The sequence below is a fragment of the Salvelinus namaycush genome, chromosome 10, assembly GCF_016432855.1.
Source record: "Salvelinus namaycush isolate Seneca chromosome 10, SaNama_1.0, whole genome shotgun sequence".
Taxonomy (NCBI): Eukaryota; Metazoa; Chordata; class Actinopteri; order Salmoniformes; family Salmonidae; genus Salvelinus; species Salvelinus namaycush.
Genome location: NC_052316.1, coordinates 788,320 through 811,282, shown reverse-complemented (window position 1 = coordinate 811,282; position 22,963 = coordinate 788,320). Strand labels below are relative to the sequence as shown.

The 22,963-nt window shown below is 44.2% G+C and overlaps 1 protein-coding gene across 2 annotated transcripts in view; it reads left to right on the top strand.

Moving 5' to 3' along the window:
• Positions 1 to 22,963, top strand: part of LOC120054388 (ephrin type-B receptor 3-like) — a 48,083-nt gene that overhangs the window by 23,167 nt on the left and 1,953 nt on the right. The window contains exons 8-14 of one of the 2 annotated variants that reach the window (XM_039001801.1): positions 7 to 59; positions 1,581 to 1,703; positions 3,225 to 3,472; positions 4,373 to 4,588; positions 7,582 to 7,731; positions 8,162 to 8,361; positions 12,434 to 12,589. In XM_039001801.1, coding sequence (XP_038857729.1) covers positions 7 to 59; positions 1,581 to 1,703; positions 3,225 to 3,472; positions 4,373 to 4,588; positions 7,582 to 7,731; positions 8,162 to 8,361; positions 12,434 to 12,589 — 1,146 coding nt within the window. The remainder of the gene's footprint in view (positions 1 to 6; positions 60 to 1,580; positions 1,704 to 3,224; positions 3,473 to 4,372; positions 4,589 to 7,581; positions 7,732 to 8,161; positions 8,362 to 12,433; positions 12,590 to 22,963) is intronic. The other variant, XM_039001802.1, reaches the window with a different exon arrangement.

The window sequence follows — 22,963 nt, the reverse complement described above, 5'->3', positions numbered from 1 at the left end:
CCACAGGAAGCAGAGGAATGGCTCCGAGTCAGAGTACACAGAGAAACTGCAGCAGTACAGTAAGTCTCTACTGCCTGTCCTCCATTATAAGCAATCCACATGATAAATATTCTATCCACATTCTATCCATATTCTATTCTAACCCTCTGAGCTAGACTTAGTTCTTAGTTACATCCAACAGTATACCCAAACACTACATGTCAAAAGCCGTTATATCACAAGAATCCTATATCCACATATTGTGTCAAAAGATGGTTTATGTCATTTAACAGGCATAGATTATATAGGCAGCATTGGTACACTCTTAGGAAAAAAAGGTGCTATCTAGAACCTAACCGGCTGTACCCATACTCTGAGTCGGTATTCATGTTTTGAATTTTCTTTCATTTCACCTTTATTTAACCAGGTAGGCCAGTTGAGAACAAGTTCTCATTTACAACTGCAATCTGGCCAAGATAAAGCTTGGTGTCATAAGAAGAAATTCCCCTCGACTACGCCCACAAATTGGGAAAAACAAACATTCTTTCCTATTGACCCCCATTGTAAAAAAGCCAATTTCATCACAGATTTTTTGTTATACAGAAATAATTCTGTGTTGTTCAAAGTAACCAGGTCAAAAATCCCGACCTACGGTTCACAATGCTCACAAAAAGGGAAATAAAGCCTGCGAGAAGAGCCCTGTGGCTTCAATCTATTCGGTGTGGGAAATTGTGGGGACATAATGTCCAAGTAGGCTACATGTAGCTGTCTGTGGAAAACATTTCACAGGAAAGAGATTTAACTAATTTAGTATAGTCCGTTTGTAACTCCAATCACTACTTGTAGCTATAAATTCTGTTTGTCTGTGTTGTTGGTCTTGACTAGCTTAATGTTCTGATTGGTAGCTAGCTAGCACTCACTCACGTAGCTAACTTTAGCGCCGTCATGAAAGGGGTATGAGGGAAGCCCTACAATATTAGTGAGAACGCTTGGAAGCAGGAAATGTTCAAAAGTAATCTTTTAGACATGTTGTACTTTCTTAAATGTAATTTTGTAAATGAGGAAAACAAGCAGACAACAAAAAAATTGTGTTTTATAAAGGTGACGTTTTTGCTTTGAGTCAATTGGGTAACCAAGACAACCAAGGGTTGTTTTCCCCACGGGCGGGCGGGCCGCAGCGTTCTATTTAATAACTACTGAGGCGATGGAAGAACCCTTTTGAAGAAACCTTCTGGGTTCCATGTAGAACCCTTTCCACAGAGGACTCTACATGGATCTCAAAAGGGTTCTACCTGAAACCAAAAAAGGGTTCTACCTGGAACCAAAAAGGGTTCTCCTCTGGGGACAGCAGAAGAACCCTTTTGGAACCCATTTTTCTGAGAGTGTAGTGGTTGTGGATCTCATTGGTGTTATTCCTCGACTGTAAAATCATATGTTAATGCACCCGTTATTATTAGAAGCTAAGCTATCATTACAACACGTAGGCCACCTTCATGCATTTAATTGATTAACAATCAATGCTGTACATATCATTTTGAATGGCAATTTCTGCTTGACTGCCTTGATTCATGTGATTATTTCCGCTATTGAATCCCCTATAGTCACACCTGGAATGAAGGTCTATATTGACCCCTTCACCTACGAGGACCCCAATGAGGCCATCCGCGAGTTTGCCAAGGAGATCGACATCTCCTGCGTGAAGATCGAGGAAGTCATTGGCGCAGGTAACCAACAAAAGCTCCTGAGCTACAGGGGGAAGAATGCTAGTCACCTCCAGGCCATACCGTTAGAGGACTTCACGCCAAGCGGTACTTTCACTCAATTCATCGTCACAACCATCGCCCCGCCTCCCCTCGTGCTCCCCCCCCCATCCCCCCAGCACTAGCAGCCCCCCTAATCACAAATATGCACTTACATCTTTGCAAAAAATGTTGCGTCCTCTAATTCGCTTCTCTCACAACTGTAGCTCCCCCTTAGGTTGGGACCTAAGTGCCTTTAATGATTGCTACCTCCTTTCCCCACTTTTTGTCTCTTTGTTTTATTAAACCTTTAACCTCTAAGAAGTGCCCCTTCCTGGTCCCGGAGAGGTGCTCTGCAGTAGGACGTTATTTTGTTTGTTCAACTGTCATTAATCAATCACTTCAATTGATTAGCTCCCCTACTTGAATCTAACTGACTGAAACATCATCTAGGAGAGTTGATTGGCTATTCAAGAAGCTAGAACAGCAGCCTTCCAGGGCCAGGATCATTCATCTCAAAACTCCATCCCCCTCTTTAAGGGTCTTGAGGGCCACTCTAAAAGGGGGCCACTCCAAAGTCCCTTTGACCCTTGACCTCATCACTTATTGTGGGCATCCTTCCTGTTTACTTCTTCCTGTTTACACCCTTGCTCCACCCCTCCGCCCCTTTTTGATGTACTAGTTAGAGTTAAAATCTTGATATTTTGAAATATTAGTAATACTTTTGCTAAAAAGCTGCAGGACTGTTGTCGACTCAGAGTTAGCCTTGTATCTGAGCCGAATGAAGACTTGTGGTGATGGGAATTTGGATTTTGAGGTGTATGTCGCCTGCAGCTGAGCCCCCTCTGCTCTACTACTGCTACTGCTACCACTACCACGGTAACATCTACTGCTGCTACTTGAACCCGTCGCTTCCCAGCCTTCGCCTTTAGGGAAAATCCTCAAACCCTGTTGCCCCTCCCCTTTACCCTCCCCCTTTCCCTCACTTCCCTTGTTTCTGTCTCTCTCACACACTCTCGCACCCGCTTGGCGTGTTAGGACCTAAATGCAAAGCCTCCACGACCCCCAAGCTTCTCTCGCCTCCAGCCTCTTCTTCCGCCCCTGCCCCTGACTCCTCTGAATCCTAATCTCCCCAACCACCCCTCTACCCCCACCTATATCTCTAGCCTCCCACCTCCCCACTCTTATCAAGCTTTACCCCCACCCCCAAACTACCCACGCTAACCCACTCTTCACCCTACGTTTTTAGTTCTCCCTCGGCCGTCCCTCACTCTCACCTTTCATCCCTCCTTTTCTCTGCCACTCCTAGCCACCGTACACTGCCCGAGCCCCTCTCTCTCGCAGTCTCCTGCTTCCCTTCCCTGGGTCCTTGGTTCTAACCAGTAAACTGTCCCTCTCCCCTCTCTCCCCCACTCTCCTCCACTTTTTCGATACCTCCTCTCTTCCCCCCTCCGTCTCTCTCTCTATTCTCTCTCTCTTGCTGTCTCCCATTTCTCGCTCTCACAGGAGAGTTTGGGGAGGTGTGTCGCGGGCGTTGCAAGCTACCCGGCCGACGTGAGATCATTGTGGCTATCAAGACACTTAAGGTGGGCTACACTGACCGGCAGAGGCGGGACTTCCTGAGTGAAGCAAGCATCATGGGACAGTTTGACCACCCCAACATCATTCGACTGGAGGGCGTGGTCACCAAAAGCCGGCCAGTCATGATCGTCACAGAGTTTATGGAGAACGGGGCGCTGGACTCTTTCTTGAGGGTAAGAGAACCTGTGGAACATACACACACAAGGGTGCACACACACACACAATACTAAATAATAATAATAATTTGGTGGGTGCACACACACACACACAAGGATATGTTTAGAATTAGCAAATTATTTGAAACATTGAGCTCAGGCTTTGGCAAAGGTAATAAAAAAAAACATAATTTCACATTTTGCTAACATTACCCATCACCTACTGTAACCCCAAAAATGTTTTCATAATAACAAAGGCCTACCTTGCTGTCAATCTCTGTACTAAATCCTTTGAACATGCACTATATAAAAACACCCAGAGAATTGATACTCTTGAAAACACATAAATGTGTATCTGTAATCATCTCATCATCTGCCAAAGTACCCAAACATGTCTTCCTAATCTTCCCTAATAATGTCCTCTTATTCCACACCCTCTCTCTATCTCTGTGGAAAAGGCCCTATCCCCCGTCTGTTGTCAGTATCTTACAAATGTGCCGCTCCTCTCGCAATCTCCGACATTTACAGAGGTTTCACTAGCCTATGAATCACTGCCTCGCCCTCATATTAAACATTGTCTGACACTGAGAAGGAGAGCGAGAGAGCGGAAGATAGAGGGAGAGAGAGATGGAGGGAAGGAAGGATTGAAGGAGAAAGAGGGTAGAGAGAAAGGGGTGAAACAGAAGGAGAGCTAGATGGGAGACAGGTAGAGAAATGGGGGAAATAAGAAAAAGAGTGAGAGAGAGAAAAACCGTGAGAGAGCAAGAGACACAAAACAAAAGAGAGTTGGTAGGAAAAGAGAGAGAGCGGCAAAGAGGTAGGAACGGGAGTATGTTAAACAGTTAAACTAATTATTGAATGTAGATTATAGTATAATGGTTGCTTATCTTTCTCTTTCTATCTCTCTGTCTTTGCCAGCTCAACGACGGGCAGTTCACAGTGATCCAGCTTGTGGGGATGCTGCGTGGCATCGCGGCGGGCATGAAGTATCTGTCTGATATGAACTACGTCCACCGGGACCTGGCTGCACGCAACATCCTGGTCAACAGCAACCTGGTGTGTAAGGTGTCGGACTTCGGCCTGTCTCGCTTCCTCGAAGATGACGCCACGGATCCCACCTACACCAGCTCACTGGTTAGTGTGTAGGACACTTTGGTAGTGTGTGTATGCATGTGTGTGTGGGCATTTACACTGCATGACCAAAAGTATGTGGACAGCTGCTCGTCGAACATCTCATTCCAAAGCATGGGCGTTAATATTGAGTTGGTCCCCCCTTTGCTGCTATAACAGCTGTCGTGTCTTTGGCTATGCCGGATTAAGTGATATGACATGCTATTCTATGAAATACTTTCTCTGTAATTAATATTACCTGATTGAGCTAATCATGTAAATGTAATTAACTAGAAAGTCGGGGCACCACGAAATAATATTTATAGAGCAGTTATCTTCCGAATAGACTCTTAAAGACCTAGTAATATTTTACAGCAATAGCAGTCAATATTAATCGTCACCTTATTTCAGTCTCATCTGAAAGTTGTAAATTCTTGGTTATCTTCACAAACCCTGACTAACAAGTTGAATCAGCAATACAAAATTGGGTTTAATTATTTATTTACTAAATACCTAAATAATCACACAGAATTACATGTACACAGAATGAATCATACCTTGATTACAAATTATGTCATAAAGGAAAACGTCCCTAGTGGACGGAACAGATATGACAGCTGGTTACACAAAGAAAAGGGGGTTGGGTTTGAGTGAAAGAGCGGGAAGACTGAATAACAAATGGAGAAGCGATGTCTCTATCGGGCCGTAGGCAACTACTCTATCGTAAATACAGAATCTTATGCATTCTAAATTACCTCCCATTTGGAAAAGGAAAATGCAATACATATTTACTCTAACCCGCGCTTCAATAGGTTGGTGGTAGATGGAAGGCCGTGTTTTGCCAACAGAATCCTTTGTCCTTTGAAGAGTGTCTCTGGTGGTGAACGGGAAACGTTGTAGTGTCGTTGTTGTGTGGTAGACGGGATACTCTGTCTGTCCTCTCCTAGCCCACGTTTACAGCGGCCGCTGCTAACTCAACGGCTATGAGGTAGCACTTCTGTAGCGAATAAGAGTTCAAAGTTCATACCATTCGCAACCAAAGCTCACGCTAAGGTTGGCATTATTATCTGAATCCTTCTGACATCGTACCGTAGTCCTAATGTACCCGGAACAGGAGGTTACATTTTCGTTAAGGGCTTATATAGTGGAGGGAGAAGGGTGTGTTTCATAGTTTATAACCCATGTCTCTTCACAGGGGCTGGCCACTGATTGAGCAGAGCCCTAACCTTATGAAAACCCAAATCTCTCAATTGGAAGCTAAAATTACATTTAATCTTTTCACAAATAATTTTATATTTAAATATTTGAATTGCACAACAATTCCATGTGAATCTGATAACTATAATGTGTAGACTTTCCCAGATACAGTTTAGGTCGTCCTGTCATCAGTCATAATGTCTCAGATGACAACCGAACTGACATCATATTCATTAAGTACCAATGCATATGTTCAACTGGTTCTATTATCGAAATATGGTTCCTTTCCCTACACTTGTTTGATGTTCCCAGACTCTTTATGTTCAACAAAGGCTATTCAAGAGTCCCTCTGTAGAGTCAAGAGAGAGGGAAGGGAGAAAGGTATCTATGGGGGGTCATAAACCTTACCCACAGGCCAACGTCATGACATAGCCTCACTCTTCTGGGAAGGCTTTCCACTAGATGTTGGAACATTGCTGCGGGGAGAGTCCATTTAGCCACTAGAGCATTAGTGAGGTCGGGCACAAATGTAGGCCTGTTCGCAGTCGGCATTCCAATTCATCCCAAAGGTGTTCAATGGGGTTGAGGTCAGTGCAGGCCAGTCAAGTTCTTCCACACCGATCTCGACAAACCCTTTCTGTATGGACCTAGCTTTGTCCACGGGGACATTGTCATGCTGAAACAAGGAAGGGCCTTCCCCAAACTGTTGCCACAAAGTTGGAAGCACAGATTCATCAAGAATGTCATTGTATGCTGTATCATTAAGATTTCCCTTCACTGGGCCTAGCACGAATGACAAAAAACAGCCCCAGACCATTATTACTCCTCCACCAAACTTTACAGTTGGCACTATACATTCGGGCAGGGAGCGTTCTCCTGGCGTCCGCCGGACTGCCAGATGGTGAAGCGTGATTCATCACTCCAGTGAATGTGTTTCCAACTGCTCCAGAGTCCAATGGCGGCAAGCTTTATTTTATACCACTCCAGCCAACGCTTGGCTTTGCGCATGGTAATCTTAGGCTTGTGTGTGGCTGCTCGGCCATGTAAACCCATTTCATGAAGCTCACGACGAACAGTTATTGCGCTGACAGAGGCAGTCTGGAACTGGTTAGTGAGTGTTGCAACCAAGGACAGACAATTTTTATGCACAACGCGCTTCAGCACTCAGCGGTCCCGTTCTGTGAGCTTGTGAGGCCTACCACTTCACGGCTGAACCGTTGTTGCTCCTAGACGTTTCCACTTCACAATAACAGGGCTTACAGTTACAGGCAGCTCTAGCAGGGCAGAAATTTGACGAACTGACTTTTTGGAAAATTGGCAACCTATGACTGTGCCATGTAGAAAAACACTGAGCTCTTCAGGAAGGCCATTCTACTTCTAATGTTTGTCTATGGAGATTGCATGGCTGTGTGCTCGATTTTTATACACCTGTCAGCAACTGGTGTGGCTGAAATACCCGAATCCACTAATTTCAAGGGGTGTCCACATACTTTTGTATATACAGTATAGTGTATGTCAAGTCTTGAATGAATGGTAATACATTGGTTTTAGTGTGTGTTCTTTTTTGCTATTTATTTTTTATTCAATCACAAATTGTACTGTACATTCAATAAGAATCACAATTAAATTGTTGTTCAGGGTTTTGTGTGTATGTGTATGGTATTTGTGTACCTCAGTTTTACCTGGCATCTTATCATAATCAAACGTGTCTCAACCAGTGTAAGTTTGTCTCACCCTCTCTTCCCTCTGTATGTGTGTAACTCTGTGTGTGACTCCATCCCCAGTATTTCACGCTCACCTACTCATTCGCATATCCACAGGGAGGCAAGATTCCTATTCGCTGGACGGCCCCCGAAGCCATCGCCTACAGGAAGTTCACCTCGGCCAGTGATGTGTGGAGCTACGGCATCGTCATGTGGGAAGTGATGTCGTACGGAGAGCGGCCATATTGGGACATGAGCAACCAGGACGTGAGTGGAACTTTCTTTTATTTACTTTACTGGACTTGACTTTGTTTAAGTTGACTTAGTTTGACATTCAACATTCCCGAAAAACACTGTCACATCTTCAAGCTGTCACTCTCCTTCTCTGACTCCCCCTTTTTCTTAACTGGTTCCCCTTCCCTTTCCTCTCTCCCCCCTGCCCCCTGCCCCCTTCTCCCTTCTCATGCTCTCTCTTATCTTCCCCCTCCCACCCTCCCTCTCCCTGTCTCCTGACTCTTCTTATCTTGACTCTAAACCCACCTTCTCTCCCATCCCTTCTCTCCCCAGTCATCACCCTGTTTCTTATCCTTTTCTTGTCTCATAATTCAAAACCATATTCCCTCGATTTGACCTCTATATTTTGATGTAGGTCTGATTCTATCCCACTTGTTAATCTAACTCTTATCCAACCCTCCAGGTGATAAACGCCGTGGAGCAGGACTACCGGCTGCCCCCGCCAATGGACTGCCCCACAGCGCTGCACCAGCTCATGCTCGACTGCTGGGTCAAGGAAAGGAACCTTCGGCCTAAATTCTCCCAGATCGTTGCAACGCTGGACAAGCTCATCCGCAATGCCGCCAGCCTCAAGGTGGTCACCAGCAGCACGCAATCTTCTGGGTAAGCCTTTAATTAAGCTGTCAAACAGTCTGGCCCATCTCAGCCTAGTTAGCATCAACTTCAATCTGGTGCTGGTTGCAAAATCCCGAAATTCACAGATTTTCCGGAATAACCATAACCCGGTTATCTTCACACCTGGATTTCTAGAAAACCTGGGAATTTTGCTAAAGTTTGGACACCACTACTCATTCAAGGGTTTTTCTTTATTTTTACTATTTGCTACATTGTAGAATAATAGTGAGAACATCAAAACTATGAAGTAACCAAAAAAGTGTTAAACAAATCAAAATATATTTTAGATTCTTCAAAGTAGCCACCCTTTGCCTTTTTCCACACTCTTGGCATTCTCTCAACCATCTTCACCTGGAATGATGTTCCAACAGTCTTGAAGGAGTTCCCACAAATGCTGAGCACTTGTTGGCTGCTTTTCCTTCACTCTGCGGTCCAACTCATCCCAAACCATCTCAAATGGGTTGAGGTCAGTTGATTGTGTTGGCCAGGTCATCTGATGCAGCACTCCATCACTCTCCATCTTCGTCAAATAGCCCTTACACAGCCTGGAGGTGTGTTTTGGGTCATTGTCTTGTTGAAAAACAAAATATGAGATGGCGTATCGTTGCAGAATGCTGTGGTAACCATGTTGGTTAAGTGTGCCTCAAATTCTAAATAAATCACTGACAGTGACAATTCTAAATAAATCACTGTAACAGTCCTATCAAGTTACACACTCCATTTCTTCTCTCACTGCCTGTCGACATCTAGTGGAAGACGTATGAAGTGCATCTATACTAATAAATATCAAGGACATTAATAGGCAGGCCCTAGAACAGAGCATCGATTTCAGATTTTCCACTTTCTGTCAGGAAGTTTGCTGCAAAAGGAGTTCTGTTTTACTCACAGATATAATTCAAACGGTTTTAGAAACTAGAGAGTGTTTTCTATCCAATAGTAATAATAATATGCATATTGTACGAGCAAGAATTGAGTACGAAGCCGTTTGAAATGGGCACCTTTTATCCGGGCTACTCAATACTGCCCCTGCAGCCCAACGAGGTTAAAGTAATGAGCTGTTCTTACCATAATATGAACTTGGTCTTTTACCAAATAGCGCTATCTTCTGTATACTACCCCTACCTTGTCACAACACTACTGAATGGCTCAAACACATTAACCTCTCTAGGGTACGTGAGACGGTAGCGTCCCACCTCTTTAACAGCCAGTGAAACTGCAGGGCGCCAAATTCAAAACAACAGAAATCCCATTATTAAAATTTATTAAAATGTATTTTACACCATTTTAAAGATACACTTGTTGTAAATCCAGCCACAGTGTCCAATTTCAAAAAGGCTTACCAATATTACCAATATCCCACTGTATCTTCAATAGGAGCTGAGTTGAAAATCGACCAACCTCAGATTTCCCACTTCCTGGTTGGATTGTTTCTCAGGTTTTTGCCTGCCATATGAGTTCTGTTATACTCACAGACATCATTCAAACAGTTTTAGAAACTTCATAGTGTTTTCTATCCGTCGACCAATAATATGCATATTCTAGCTTTTATGGCTTTGTAGCAGGCCGTTTACTCTGGGCATGCTTTTCATCCGGACGTGAAAATACTGCCCCCTACACCAAAGACGTTTTAAGAAGGAAAGAAATTCCACAAATTACCTTTTTACAAGGCACACCTGTTAATTGAAATGAGAGAATGCCAAGAGTGTGCAAAGCTGTCATCAAGGCATAGGGTGGCTACTTTGAAGAATCTCAAATATAAAATATATTTTGATTTGTTCATCACTTTTGTGATTACTACATGATTCCATATGTGTTATTTCATAGTTTACATCTACAATCTAGAAAATAGTAAAAATAAAGAAAAACCCATGTTATGAGTAGTTGTGTCCAAACTTTTGACTGGTACTGTATAATGTATGTATGTATGTATGTATGTATGTATGTATGTATGTATGTATGTATGTATGTATGTATGTATGTGATGGATTACATTATAGAGAATAGGAAGAAATATATATCTCTGAAATGGGTTTCTTTGGTTTTCTGTCTACTGCAATACAGTGTGTCCCCTGGACTAGCGTTTAGTAGTGACGGTGCCATTTTTTATCGGTGACTGTGGTACTAGAGTCACCCGAGTCATGCCAACAACGATAACACTTTTCACTGGACAAATATCGGTCTCTCAGCAATGCCTACAGTACACAGTACTTCCCATAGCTAAAACATTATGCCACCAAAAAACTGGCCAGTGTTGTCAATGCAAATGTGGATTTACCATTGCTCAATAAAGCACTCAAGGCAACCATAGCTCCTGCAAGGAAGTTCTTAGATCGATGGTTTCACATATTTAATGATATCCTCATGCTACATTCCTCTGTAGTTTTCATGGAAAGAGCCCGAAGGGGGAAGAGGGTGAGGAGGAATAGGGGGTGATTCCATCGGGGATCTGGAGCTGTAGCTATGGCGATGGCTGGGAAGATTAAGTTAGATTAATTAGCCAGTATTTAGCTAGATTAAGAGTGACGCGAAAAGACTTGAACGATTTGAATTTTTTGCAAAATATATTTTAAACGGGCCAGTGGAGACGTGTGCCCCCCGCTGATCCTAATGAGGAAAGAGTGAGTGAGAGATGAGCTACCATGACGTCCGGCGTGACATTAGTGCTTTGTAGTGGTTAGCGGTAGCTAGGATAACTTTTGTCACTGGTTTGGGAGTCGTGTTATAGTTCATACAATACAAGTGGAGGTGTCCTGTCATGTGCGAGTGAGTGTGTGTGGTACGTGTGTGTGGTGTGTATGTGCGTGTGTGTAAAGGGGGTGGCGGCGATGTGCGGTCAGGTGTGTCTGCCTGATAATGCATACCCATGTAGCCTGACACGGAAAAATCCAATGATCTGTGTCTTTCACCACTCACACTGAAGACAAACAAAAAACCGCTCACCAAAAACCATGAGTAAACAGTCACAACACCTTTGCACTTTGGGCTCCAGTTTGGTAGTACCCACTCAGGTAACTGCCCCTCATAACATGAGACATACGGCCTTAGTGGCCTCTCCCAGTGCCGTTGGTTTCCTTTGACTATGGTGAACAGCTTCTAGCCTGATTCCACATCCTCTGTTATGGCTGTCTTTCCACTGACCATAAGGCGTTGGCAAGATAGCACAAACAGATCTGGGATCAGGCTAGACACCTTCCGCTTCAGTACGAGACTTCAGAAAGTGGCTAACAGTGCTCTATTAATAGGGAACTGTGTCTGATGGTTGATGGTGGCTACCCCGAACCCTCGGGGCCCTGAAGCGCAGGCCTTGTTAAAGAGCACTCCTCCTATCCCTCTGCAGCAGTCAACCCTTCAATGGAGCCTCTGTATTGACTCTTATTAACTCGCTCCCTCTCTTTTTTCCATCCACCTTTGATTGTGAATCTAATGCCATCAAAAGACGACAAGGATCAACAGAGCAGAGAGCGGTCAGAGAGAGAGAGCTAGACAGACAGAGGTTCTCTTTCTCCTCTTTCTTCCCCCTTTTTTCTATCTGTCCTTTTCTCCCCCCCTTCCTTCGTTCACCCTCGCTCTCCCTCTCTTTTCAAACTTCCACTGCTGTTTATTAAAACTGCAAGGTGGCCCCCCTATCTATGACATCAATCAGGGGTGGTTGGGTTTTTTGGAGAGTCCGAGGGCCCTGTTGGGTGACGACAAGTGTACACACACACACACACACACGTTGACAGTCCACAAATATCTCCACGCTGTCCAAGAGATTCTTGAGGAAATGTCTTTCCATCTTCGCCGTATTGTGTTGTTTGCACGCCTTTTGTCTCGTTAACATTGGTCAGCATACCAAAGAGAACACACACACACACGCCCGGCCAAGCCAGTCTCCAACGGTAACCAAAGGCGGTTACGTCAGGCGACGGAGGCGATTGACCCTTGACCCTACAAGGGCAGCGAGGGGGAGAGCGAGGTGGCGTTTTGGGGGATTGGGAGTGAGATTTCATTGGTGCTGGAGGCGAGGCGTGACATTAACCCTCTCTCTTTTGTCTCACTCTCCTCCTCCCTCCTGTAGGGCATCGCAGCCTCTGCTCGACCGATGCGTCCCTGACTACACCACCTTCACCACCGTGGGAGACTGGTTGGATGCCATCAAGATGAGCCGCTATCGCGACAACTTCCTCAATGCCGGCTTCGCATCCTTCGATCTAGTGGCCCAGATGACAGCAGAGTGAGTGAAGAATGAGTCGATTCCGATTAATTATATTTGGTTTGGTTTAGTTGAGTTCAAATGGCTTCATTGAGACATAAGTTGGTTCACTTACAAATTGGTTTGTTTCAGCTCAAATGGCCCCATTGACGTGGCAAGATAGCAGGGTGATTGAGTGAATCGAGGAATAGTCGATTCAAATGAATCAAACTCAATTCAGTTTCGTTCAGTTCAAAAGGCCTCGTTGATATGGCAAGAGTAGAGTGTGGGTGAGTGACTTAGGCGGTGGGTCCACTATCCACTGACTCAGAGTGGTCTTACTCCCTCATTTTTCAGAATACAAGCCTGAAACAATTTTTAAAGACTGTTGACATCTAGTGGAAGCCATAGGAAGTGCAATCTGAGTCCTAAGTCATTGGAAACTGTATAGGCAGTCTATGGAAAACTACAAACATGAAAAAAATCCCACTTCCTGGATAGATTTTTCTCAGGTTTTCGCCTGCCATCAGTTCTGTTATACTCACATACATTATTTCTAACAGTTTTGGAAACTTTAGAGTGTTTTCTATCCATATCTACGAATTATATGCATATCCTAGCTTCTGGGCCTGAGTAAGAGGCGGTTTACTTTGGGCATACTTTTCATCCGGAGGTGAAATGCATCAGACAAGGTCAGTGCATATGTAATTGGTTTTATTCAAACACCGAGGGTTTCGGTCTATAAAAAATAAGTTAAAACATTTCGACCAATCGATTTGTCAAAAGAATAGGACGACTCTCGGTCGACCAAGATTTGTTTTTGTCGGTGACAGCCCTAGTAGGCTACACCAGTGGCTAATATGCCTGTGCAGCTGTCCTTTTTTAACCTCCATTCTACCATAAATGACACACACACATTTATCTACATGCTTTTATTTGGGTTTCTATTAAATCATATGATTGAATGTTAATTTAAGCCTGCGGCTAACTTGAAATGAGACACTTGCCAAAACATAATTCAACATTTTATTCACTGACAGAGTGATAGCTAATGAAACACATCACATTGATGTTTATAGTATTAGCTGGCTAGGCTAGTCAACTGTAACATTGGCTAGCTTTCAATAAATTGTCTAAATGGTCAACGTGCACTCAAAAACAGATAATTATCTTTAGTCTTTGGTAGATAATGTTAGTTCCTCTTAAAACACTGACACTGTTTTTCAATCTTAGATAGAAGCAGGCCATTTAATGCCTTCATCACGAGGCATATGTACAGGAGTTCTGATTGGTTCTAGGTTGAGCAAATTTGCTTGAGCAGACAGTGTTGAAATATATACGCAACATTTCAAGTGTTGGTCCCATGTTTCATGAGCTGAAATCAAGATCACAGAAATTTTCCAGATTCACAAAAAGCTTATTTCTCTCAAATTTTGTGAACACATTTGTTTACATCCCTATTAGTGAGAATTTGCCTTTGCCAAGATAATCCATCCACCTGACAGGTGTGGCATATCAAGAAGCTGATTAAACAGCATGATCATTACACAAGTGCAACTTGTGCCGGGGACAATAAAAGGCCACTCTAAAATGTGCAGTTTTATCACACAACACAATGCCACAGATGTCTCAAGTTTTGAGGGAGCGTGCAATTGGCATGCTGACTGCAGGAATGTCCACCAGAGCTGTTGCCAAATAATTGAATGTCCATTTCTCTACTATAAGCTGCCTCCAATGTCATTTTAGAGAATTTGGCAGTACGTCCAACTGGCCACACAACCACAGACCACTTGTAACCATGCCAGCCCAGGAGCTCCACATCCGGCTTCTTCACCTGTGGGATCGTCTGAGACCAGCCACACCAGATAGCTGATGAAACTGAGGAGATTTTCTGTCTGTAATAAAGCCCTTTCGTGGGGAAAAATGTATTCTGATTGGCTGCGCCTGGCTCCCCAGTGGGTGAGCCCAGCTCCCAAGTGGGTGGGTCTATGCCCTCCCAGGCCCACCCATGGCTGCGCCCCTGCCCAGTCATGTGAAATCCATAGATTAGGATCTAATTCATTCATTTCAATTGACTGATTTCCTTTTATGAACTGTATCTCAGTAAAATCGTTGAAATTGTTGCATTTTGCATTTCTGTTTTTGTTCAGAATACATTTTCTGAAAAAAATTGCAAGAATTGAAGGTGGCAACAAGTTTGACAATCATAAGAATATTGTCATGTGCAAAAAAATCATCCCCTCCCGCGACATACAGTAGATCGATCCACTTCACTGTTTTCGGCGCCGGCCTACCACGTAGTTGGGAAATAGTCCATTTTAATCAACCAAATAGAATGGTGAATTCAAACGGCCTCATTGTAGACATCCTTAGGGTGCAATGAGAGCATGGCCCTTGAAATCTACATGACTGGAGACATTCAAATTGCATTTAAATATTAACTCACAGAGGCCCAGTTCTCACACAGATTGTACAGTATGAACCAGGACAGCGTTGGTAACACTACAAATTGAGTTGCTTTGGGAATAATGGTGGCTGCAGTTGTTACTGTTCTCATTGTATGTGATTGGAAAGAAAAGGAAAAGGGGGATATCTAGTCAGTTGTAAAACTAGTGAGAGACCATTTGGGATAAGGGTCCACAAACACTAATTGACCCTGAAGTGAAAACACAATAAGGAAAAAAGCACTTCTCTTGAAGGTTCTTCCTCATCTTGGAGAGACTTGAAGGACACTACATACACTCTTCCTCCATAGTGCACGTTACCTCACGACACCTTCCCTTCCAGCAATAATAACCTAGAGTTGACACAGAACTGGGTCGTGTTCATTAGGAAACAAAACGTTATAAAAGGTTTTGCAACGCAAAATGAAAAAGAACGTTTGTCATTGGACAAGTCCTGGTAGTCCCTCCCTGTTTCATTCCATTTTCTTTCATTTGGGGCCTAATGAACATGACCAACGTTTTCAGAGCCAGCTTGGCACGTTATTTATATAACAGGAAATGTGTGTCATAGAAGTCATGGAAACGGGGCTAGTTGTGATCAAATAAAGGAATTATAATAATAATGATCGATATATCATCCTCGTTAGGTGGATAATAGGGGATTTGTTTCAATTTGGCAGGCCGACAAGTGTGCTGTACAGTGGCTCTCTCCTGCTCTTGATGGTAGGTAATTCCTCTAATGGCTTGCATTTATGATCATTTTATCCTCCGTTGCTGGAGTAATTGCAATGGAAACAAAAACACAATTGATTTCATTTAGGCAAAATTGTTTGTGTTAAATCAAAATAAAATAAAGAAATTTGCGTCGTGTACACACTTTACAGCAGGTACAAAGGTGCAGCAAAATGCTTATGTGCTAGTTCCCTCAACAATGCAGTACATGAATCAATAATAACAATAAAAGTCTCATGTCCAAAATGCGTAGTAAAAGTAGAGATAAGGTAGTATGCAGTGTGTGTGTGTGTGTATTTGTCTGTGTGTGTGCAAATGCAGAGGACAACAGAAACATGCAGACTTGCAAAGGGCATGGTGTCTGTGTAGAAGGTTGAATTTATGTGTGCATATGTGTGTCTTTGTCTGTGTGAACGGAGAGGATCCAGACAGGCGCTGGGCCCTCGTGGTTTGCTAATCGTTCCCCCAGATGCCGACCGTGGTTTGCTCTCTCCTTCGTTATCGGCAAGGGAAAAACAAACAAAAGAGCGGAAAAGAGAGTCCTTGTGAAATTATTCCTAACAACCCGGTACATGAGGCCTTAGTGTTAAACTAACACCGCTGAGACGATTAGATTACACCGTCTGACTGACTGCGGCCAAACAGGTGCTGCAGCTTTTTTCATAGCAGCCATTCTTTAATAAGGCCTCTGTGTGGGTGTCATTTTCATATTTCCCCATTTCGGAGTGAACTCTCTCTGTCCTCTTTTGAACTATGAAGACAGTTTGAGAAACTGTTAAAAGACAAGTCAACCTGGGTGACTGCTGTACGATTGATTGAAAGGATGGATTACTGTTCTCTTCCAGTCTTGTCTTTCAAGACAGCTTTGTCATCTAACTGACTGTGTAAGATTAGACGAATCACCATCAAATGACCTACCAGTTGACGCACTGGCTGGCAGTCTAGTCTGTTATATGAATAAGTCATTGGCTACTGACTGATTGTTCTTTGACTGACATAATTACTAACTTATTTTATTTTCTCGATCACTGACTAGTTGACACACTGACTTACAGTCTGTTGCAGAAATAACTGATGGGCTACTGACAGAATGTTCCATGACTGACTTCCTCACTCGCTTGGTTTTCTCAAAAACTAACTTGTTTTCTCGACTGACAGGTTGTTTGGCTGGCTGGCTGGCTGGCTGGCAGATTGGTTTTAGTGACGTGAAAAGCACCAGCTGGCCCACAGTGGCGTAAAGGACTGTTAAAATATTAACCTCCCTTCCCCCTTACTATTTTCCTCCTCTCGTCCACCTGCCAGGATATTGAAGTATGTTACATCTGGCCCAGGTATCAGTGCACTGAGGAGTGTTCCCATTTTGATGACATGACTCAATTGTAACCGATGTGAAATGGCTAGCTAGTTAGCGGGGTGTGCGCTAATAGCGTTTCAATCAGTGACGTTACTTGCTCTGAGATCTTGACGTAGTTGTTCCCCTTGCTCTGCAAGGGCCGTGGCTTTTGTGGAGCGATGGGTAACGATGCTTCGAGAGTGGCTGTTGTCTGTGTGCAGAGGGTCCCTGGTTCGTGCACAGGTAGGGGCGAGGAGAGGGACAGAAGCTATACTGTTACACAAGGAAGACATTTTATTGGTGTACACAGATAACTGCTGTCTGCAACTGTTTCCACAAGGGCAAACTGTATTTGTTCTCATTTAAACCTACTGGCATATGTCAATCAAATGTAATCAATCAAATGTATTTATAAAGCCCTTTTTACATCAGCAGATGTCACAAAGTGCTTATGCAGAAACCCAGCCTAAAACCTCACACAGCAAGCAATGGAGATGTAGAACCATGGTGGCTAGGAAAAACTCCTTAGAAAGGCAGGAACCTAGGAAGAAACTTGGAGAGGAATCAGGCTGTGAGTGGTGACCATTCCTCTTCTAGCTGTGCCGGGTAATAATAATAATCACAGTGGTTGTAGAGGGTGCAACAGAACAGCACCTCAGGAGTAAATGTCAGTTAGCTTTTCATAGTCGAGCATTCAGAGGTCGAGACAGCAGGTGCGGTAGAGAGAGAGAAGGAGTGAGAGACGAAAACAGCAAGTCCGGGACAAGGTAGCACATCCGGTGAACAGGTCAGGGTACCATAGCCGCAGGCAGAACAGTGGAGTTGGAGCAGCAGCACAACCAGGTGGACTGGGGACCGCCAGGAGTCATCAGGCCAGGTAGTCCTGAGGCATGGTCCTAGGGAGAGGAGCCTCAGGGAGAGGAGGAAGAGAGAGAGAGAATTAGAGGGAGCATACTTAAGTTCACACTGGATACCTGGTAAGACAGGAGAATTTCACCAGATAGGACAGACTGACCCTAGCCCCCCGGGGCATAGATACTGGAGGGAGGTCGATGGAAACTGCGGCCCCGTCCGACGATACCCCCGAACAGGGCCAACCAGGCAGGATATAACCCCACCCACTTTGCCAAAGCACAGCCCCCACACCACTAGAGGGATATCAACAGACCACCAACTTACTACCCTGAGACAGGGCTGAGTATAGCCCACCAAGATCTCCTCCACCGCACAGGTCTCGCAAGACTGGACAGGAAGATCACGTCAGTGATTCAACCCACTCAAGTCGAGTATAGAGCAAAAAAGCCTGGCACGACGTGATGCACCCCTCCTAGGGACGGCATGGAAGAGCACCAGTAAGCCAGTGACTCAGCCCCTGTAATAGGGTTAGAGGCAGAGAATCCCAGTGGAGAGAGGGAAACCGGCCAGGCAGAGACATCAGGGGCGGTTCGTCGCTCCAGTGCCTTTCCATTCACCTTCACACCCCTGGGCCAGACTACACTCAATCATAGGACCTACTGAAGAGATAAGTCTTCAATGAAGACTTAAAGGTTGAGACCGAGTCTGCGTCTCTCACATGGGTAGGTAGACCATTCCATAAAAATGGAGCTCTATAGGAGAAAGCCCTGCCTCCAGCAGTTTGCTTAGAAATTCTAGGGAGAATAAGGAGGCCTGCATCTTGTGACCGTAGTGTACGTGTAGGTATGTACGGCAGGACCAAATCGTAGAGTCCATGTAATGCCCTATGGGGGGGGTCGAAAAAATGAAGGTGTGGCGGAGGTGTGTATACAGATATGCCGTATTCTGACATTGACTTTATTCCCTAATATTTCCACCACCTTTACGCGTGAGTAAACCATTAATAAGGTCTAGCGAACCCAACTGTTCCAAGTGGGAAAGAAATCGACTTTTTTTCCGATATAAATAAAAGCATTCTCCAAGCTCTGCAATTTATAACTTGATAATAGTTTTTGATAAGAGCTTGGTAAATGAGTAATCCGTTTGGATAAGGGAATTGTAAATACACTGCTCAAAAAAATAAAGGGAACACTTAAACAACACAATGTAACTCCAAGTCAATCACACTTCTGTGAAATCAAACTGTCCACTTAGGAAGCAACACTGATTGACAATAAATTTCACATGCTGTTGTGCAAATGGAATAGACAAAAGGTGGAAATTATAGGCAATTAGCAAGACACCCCCAAAAAAGGAGTGATTCTGCAGGTGGTGACCACAGACCACTTCTCAGTTCCTATGCTTCCTGGCTGATGTTTTGGTCACTTTTGAATGCTGGCGGTGCTCTCACTCTAGTGGTAGCATGAGACGGAGTCTACAACCCACACAAGTGGCTCAGGTAGGGCAGTTCATCCAGGATGGCACATCAATGCGAGCTGTGGCAAAAAGGTTTGTTGTGTCTGTCAGCGTAGTGTCCAGAGCATGGAGGCGCTACCAGGAGACAGGCCAGTACATCAGGAGATGTGGAGGAGGCCGTAGGAGGGCAACAACCCAGCAGCAGGACCGCTACCTCCGCCTTTGTGCAAGGAGGTGCACTGCCAGCGCCCTGCAAAATGACCTCCAGCAGGCCACAAATGTGCATGTGTCTGCTCAAACGGTCAGAAACAGACTCCATGAGGGTGGTATGAGGGCCCGACGTCCACAGGTGGGGGTTGTGCTTACAGCCCAACACCGTGCAGGACGTTTGGCATTTGCCAGAGAACACCAAGATTGGCAAATTCGCCACTGGCGCCCTGTGCTCTTCACAGATGAAAGCAGGTTCACACTGAGCACATGAGCACATGTGACAGACGTGACAGAGTCTGAAGACGCCGTGGAGAACGTTCTGCTGCCTGCAACATCCTCCAGCATGACCGGTTTGGCGATGGGTCAGTCATGGTGTGGGGTGACATTTCTTTGTGGGGCCGCACAGCCCTCCATGTGCTCGCCAGAGGTAGCCTGACTGCCATTAGGTACCGAGATGAGATCCTCAGACCCCTTGTGAGACCATATGCTGACACATGCACATTTGTGGCCTGCTGGAGGTCATTTTGCAGGGCGCTGGCAGTGCACCTCCTTGCACAAAGGCGGAGTTGGCGGTCCTGCTGCTGGGTTGTTGCCCTCCTACGGCCTCCTCCATGTCTCCTGATGTACTGGCCTGTCTCCTGGTAGCGCCTCCATGCTCTGGACACTACGCTGACAGACACAACAAACCTTTTTGCCACAGCTCGCATTGATGTGCCATCCTGGATGAACTGCACTACCTGAGCCACTTGTGTGGGTTGTAGACTCCGTCTCATGCTACCACTAGAGTGAGAGCACCGCCAGCATTCAAAAGTGACCAAAACATCAGCCAGGAAGCATAGGAACTGAGAAGTGGTCTGTGGTCACCACCTGCAGAATCACTCCTTTTTTGGGGGTGTCTTACTAATTGCCTATAATTTCCACCTTTTGTCTATTCCAATTGCACAACAGCATGTGAAATTTATTGTCAATCAGTGTTGCTTCCTAAGTGGACAGTTTGATTTCACAGAAGTGTGATTGACTTGGAGTTACATTGTGTTGTTTAAGTGTTCCCTTTATTTTTTTGAGCAGTGTATAAATGACACTTGCTCTATATCTCTTTTACCTTATAATCTCTGGAGACAAATGTGAAACCAGTCATATGGCAGCAAACTGAAGCATATCAACTTTCCCACAGTACTGTTTATGAAATGCTATGCCATTACGCTGAATTTAAATGGTACGCCCTTTTAACTTGCAGGGATGGGCATTCTTGAATGTTTTAATTAACGGCTACCCCGATGTTCTCTGTCTCCTATTTCTATCATGTTAAACATTAGCCACTGTCAGTATCGACCGTCATTAGGCCTAATAACCACATATATTAAACTGACAATTGACTGTTAGTTACTGTTGGTATTGCCTATGTTATCATTCCATTTAATTACATTGTTTTGTTTACCTTAATTTTCTTCCTCTGTCAACGCGTCACTAATTAAATCATTATGGAGTGGAGCGCAGACCAGGCAGCAAAAGTTTGAACCTGATGCATGGCGCAATACTTGGGCGTGTCATCACACAGATCCATGGTTAGTCCAGGCAATAGACAAGGGTATAGCCTACTATTGTACAATATTCTCCCTATTATATTTCTACAGTGGCTTACCCCTTGACTTATTCCACATTTTATGTTACAACCCGAATTCAAAATGTATAACTTCACCATGCTCAAAGGGATATTCAATGTCTGCTTTTTTTTTTTTTTTTTTTTTACTTTTCCCCAATATGTGCCCTTTTTGTGAGGCATTGGAAAAACTCCCTGGTCTTTTGTGGTTGAATCTGTGGTTAAAATTCACTGTCTCGACTGAGGGACCTTATATATAATTGTATCTGTGGGGTACAGAGATGAGGTAGTCACTAAAAAATCATGTTAAACATTATTATTGCACATGGAGTGAGTCCTTGCAAGTTATTATGTGAAATGTTAAGAATATTTTTACTTCAGAATTTATTTAGGCTTGCCATAAAAAAGGGGTTGACTACTTATTGATTCAATACTTTTCTGCTTTTCATTTTTACTTAATTTGTAAAAATGTCTAAAAACATAATTCCACCTTGATATTATGGGGTATTGTGTGTAGGCCAGTGATACAAAAACTCAATTTAATAAATGTTATATTCAGGCTGTAACACAACAAATTGTGGAAAAAGTAAAGGGTGTGAATACTTTCTGAAGGCAATGTATGTACACAAAACTTCCAACATTACCATGCGTTGAAGAACTGAATGTGGCAATTTCAGAATTAATCAAACCACGTAAAGGCTCTCCAAACCTGTTATTTTATGATTCATAAATGCTTTCCTTAACCTATTTTTTTATCTACCAATTGGTGCTGAAACGGAGACGAATATGCATATATTTTCACATCAAATCAAATTTGATTAGTCACATGCGCCGAATACAACAGGGTAGACCTTACAGTGAAATGCTTACTTATGAGCCCCTAACCAACAATGCAGTTTAAAAAAAATACAGATAAGAATAAGAGATAAAAGTAACACGTAATTAAAGAGCAGCAGTGAAATAAAAATTGCGAGACTATATACAGGGTACCGATACAGAGTCAATGTGCGGGGGCACCGGTTATTTGAGGTAGGATGTACATGTAGGTAGAGTTATTAAAGTGACTATGCATAGATGACAACAGAGAGTAGCAGTGGTGTAAAGAAGGGGTGAGAGGGAGGGGGGGGGGGCGCTCTGCAAATAGTCTGGGTAGCCATTGACTAGATGTTCAGGGGTCTTATGGCTTGAGGGTAGAAGCTGTTTAGAAGCCTCTTGGAGCTAGACTTGGTGCTCCAGTACTGCTTGCCGTGCGGTAGCAGAGAGAACAGTCTATAGGGTGGCTGGAGTCTTTGACAATTTTTAGGGCCTTCCTCTGACACCGCCTGGTATAGAGGTCCTGGATGGCAGGAAGCTTGGCCCTGGTGATGTACTAGGCCATTCTTACTACCCTCTGTAGTGCCTTGCGGTCGGAGGCCGAGCAGTTGCCATACCAGGCAGGGATGCAACCAGTCAGGATGCTCCCAATGGTGCAGCTGTAGAATCTTGTGAGGATCTGAGGACCCATGCCAAATCTTTTCAGTCTCCTGAGGGGGAATAGGTTGTCGTGCCCTCTTCACAACTGTATTGGTGTGCTTGGACCATGTTAGTTTGTTGTTGATGTGGACACCAAGGAACTTGAAGCTCTCAACCTGCTCCACTGCAGCCCCGTCGATGAGAATGGGGTCGTGCTCGGTCCTCTTTTTCCTGTAGTCCACAATCATCTCCTTTTGTCTTGATCATGTTGAGGGAGAGGTTGTTGTCCTGGCCAGGTCTCTGACCACCTCTCTATAGGCTTGCTCGTCGTTGTT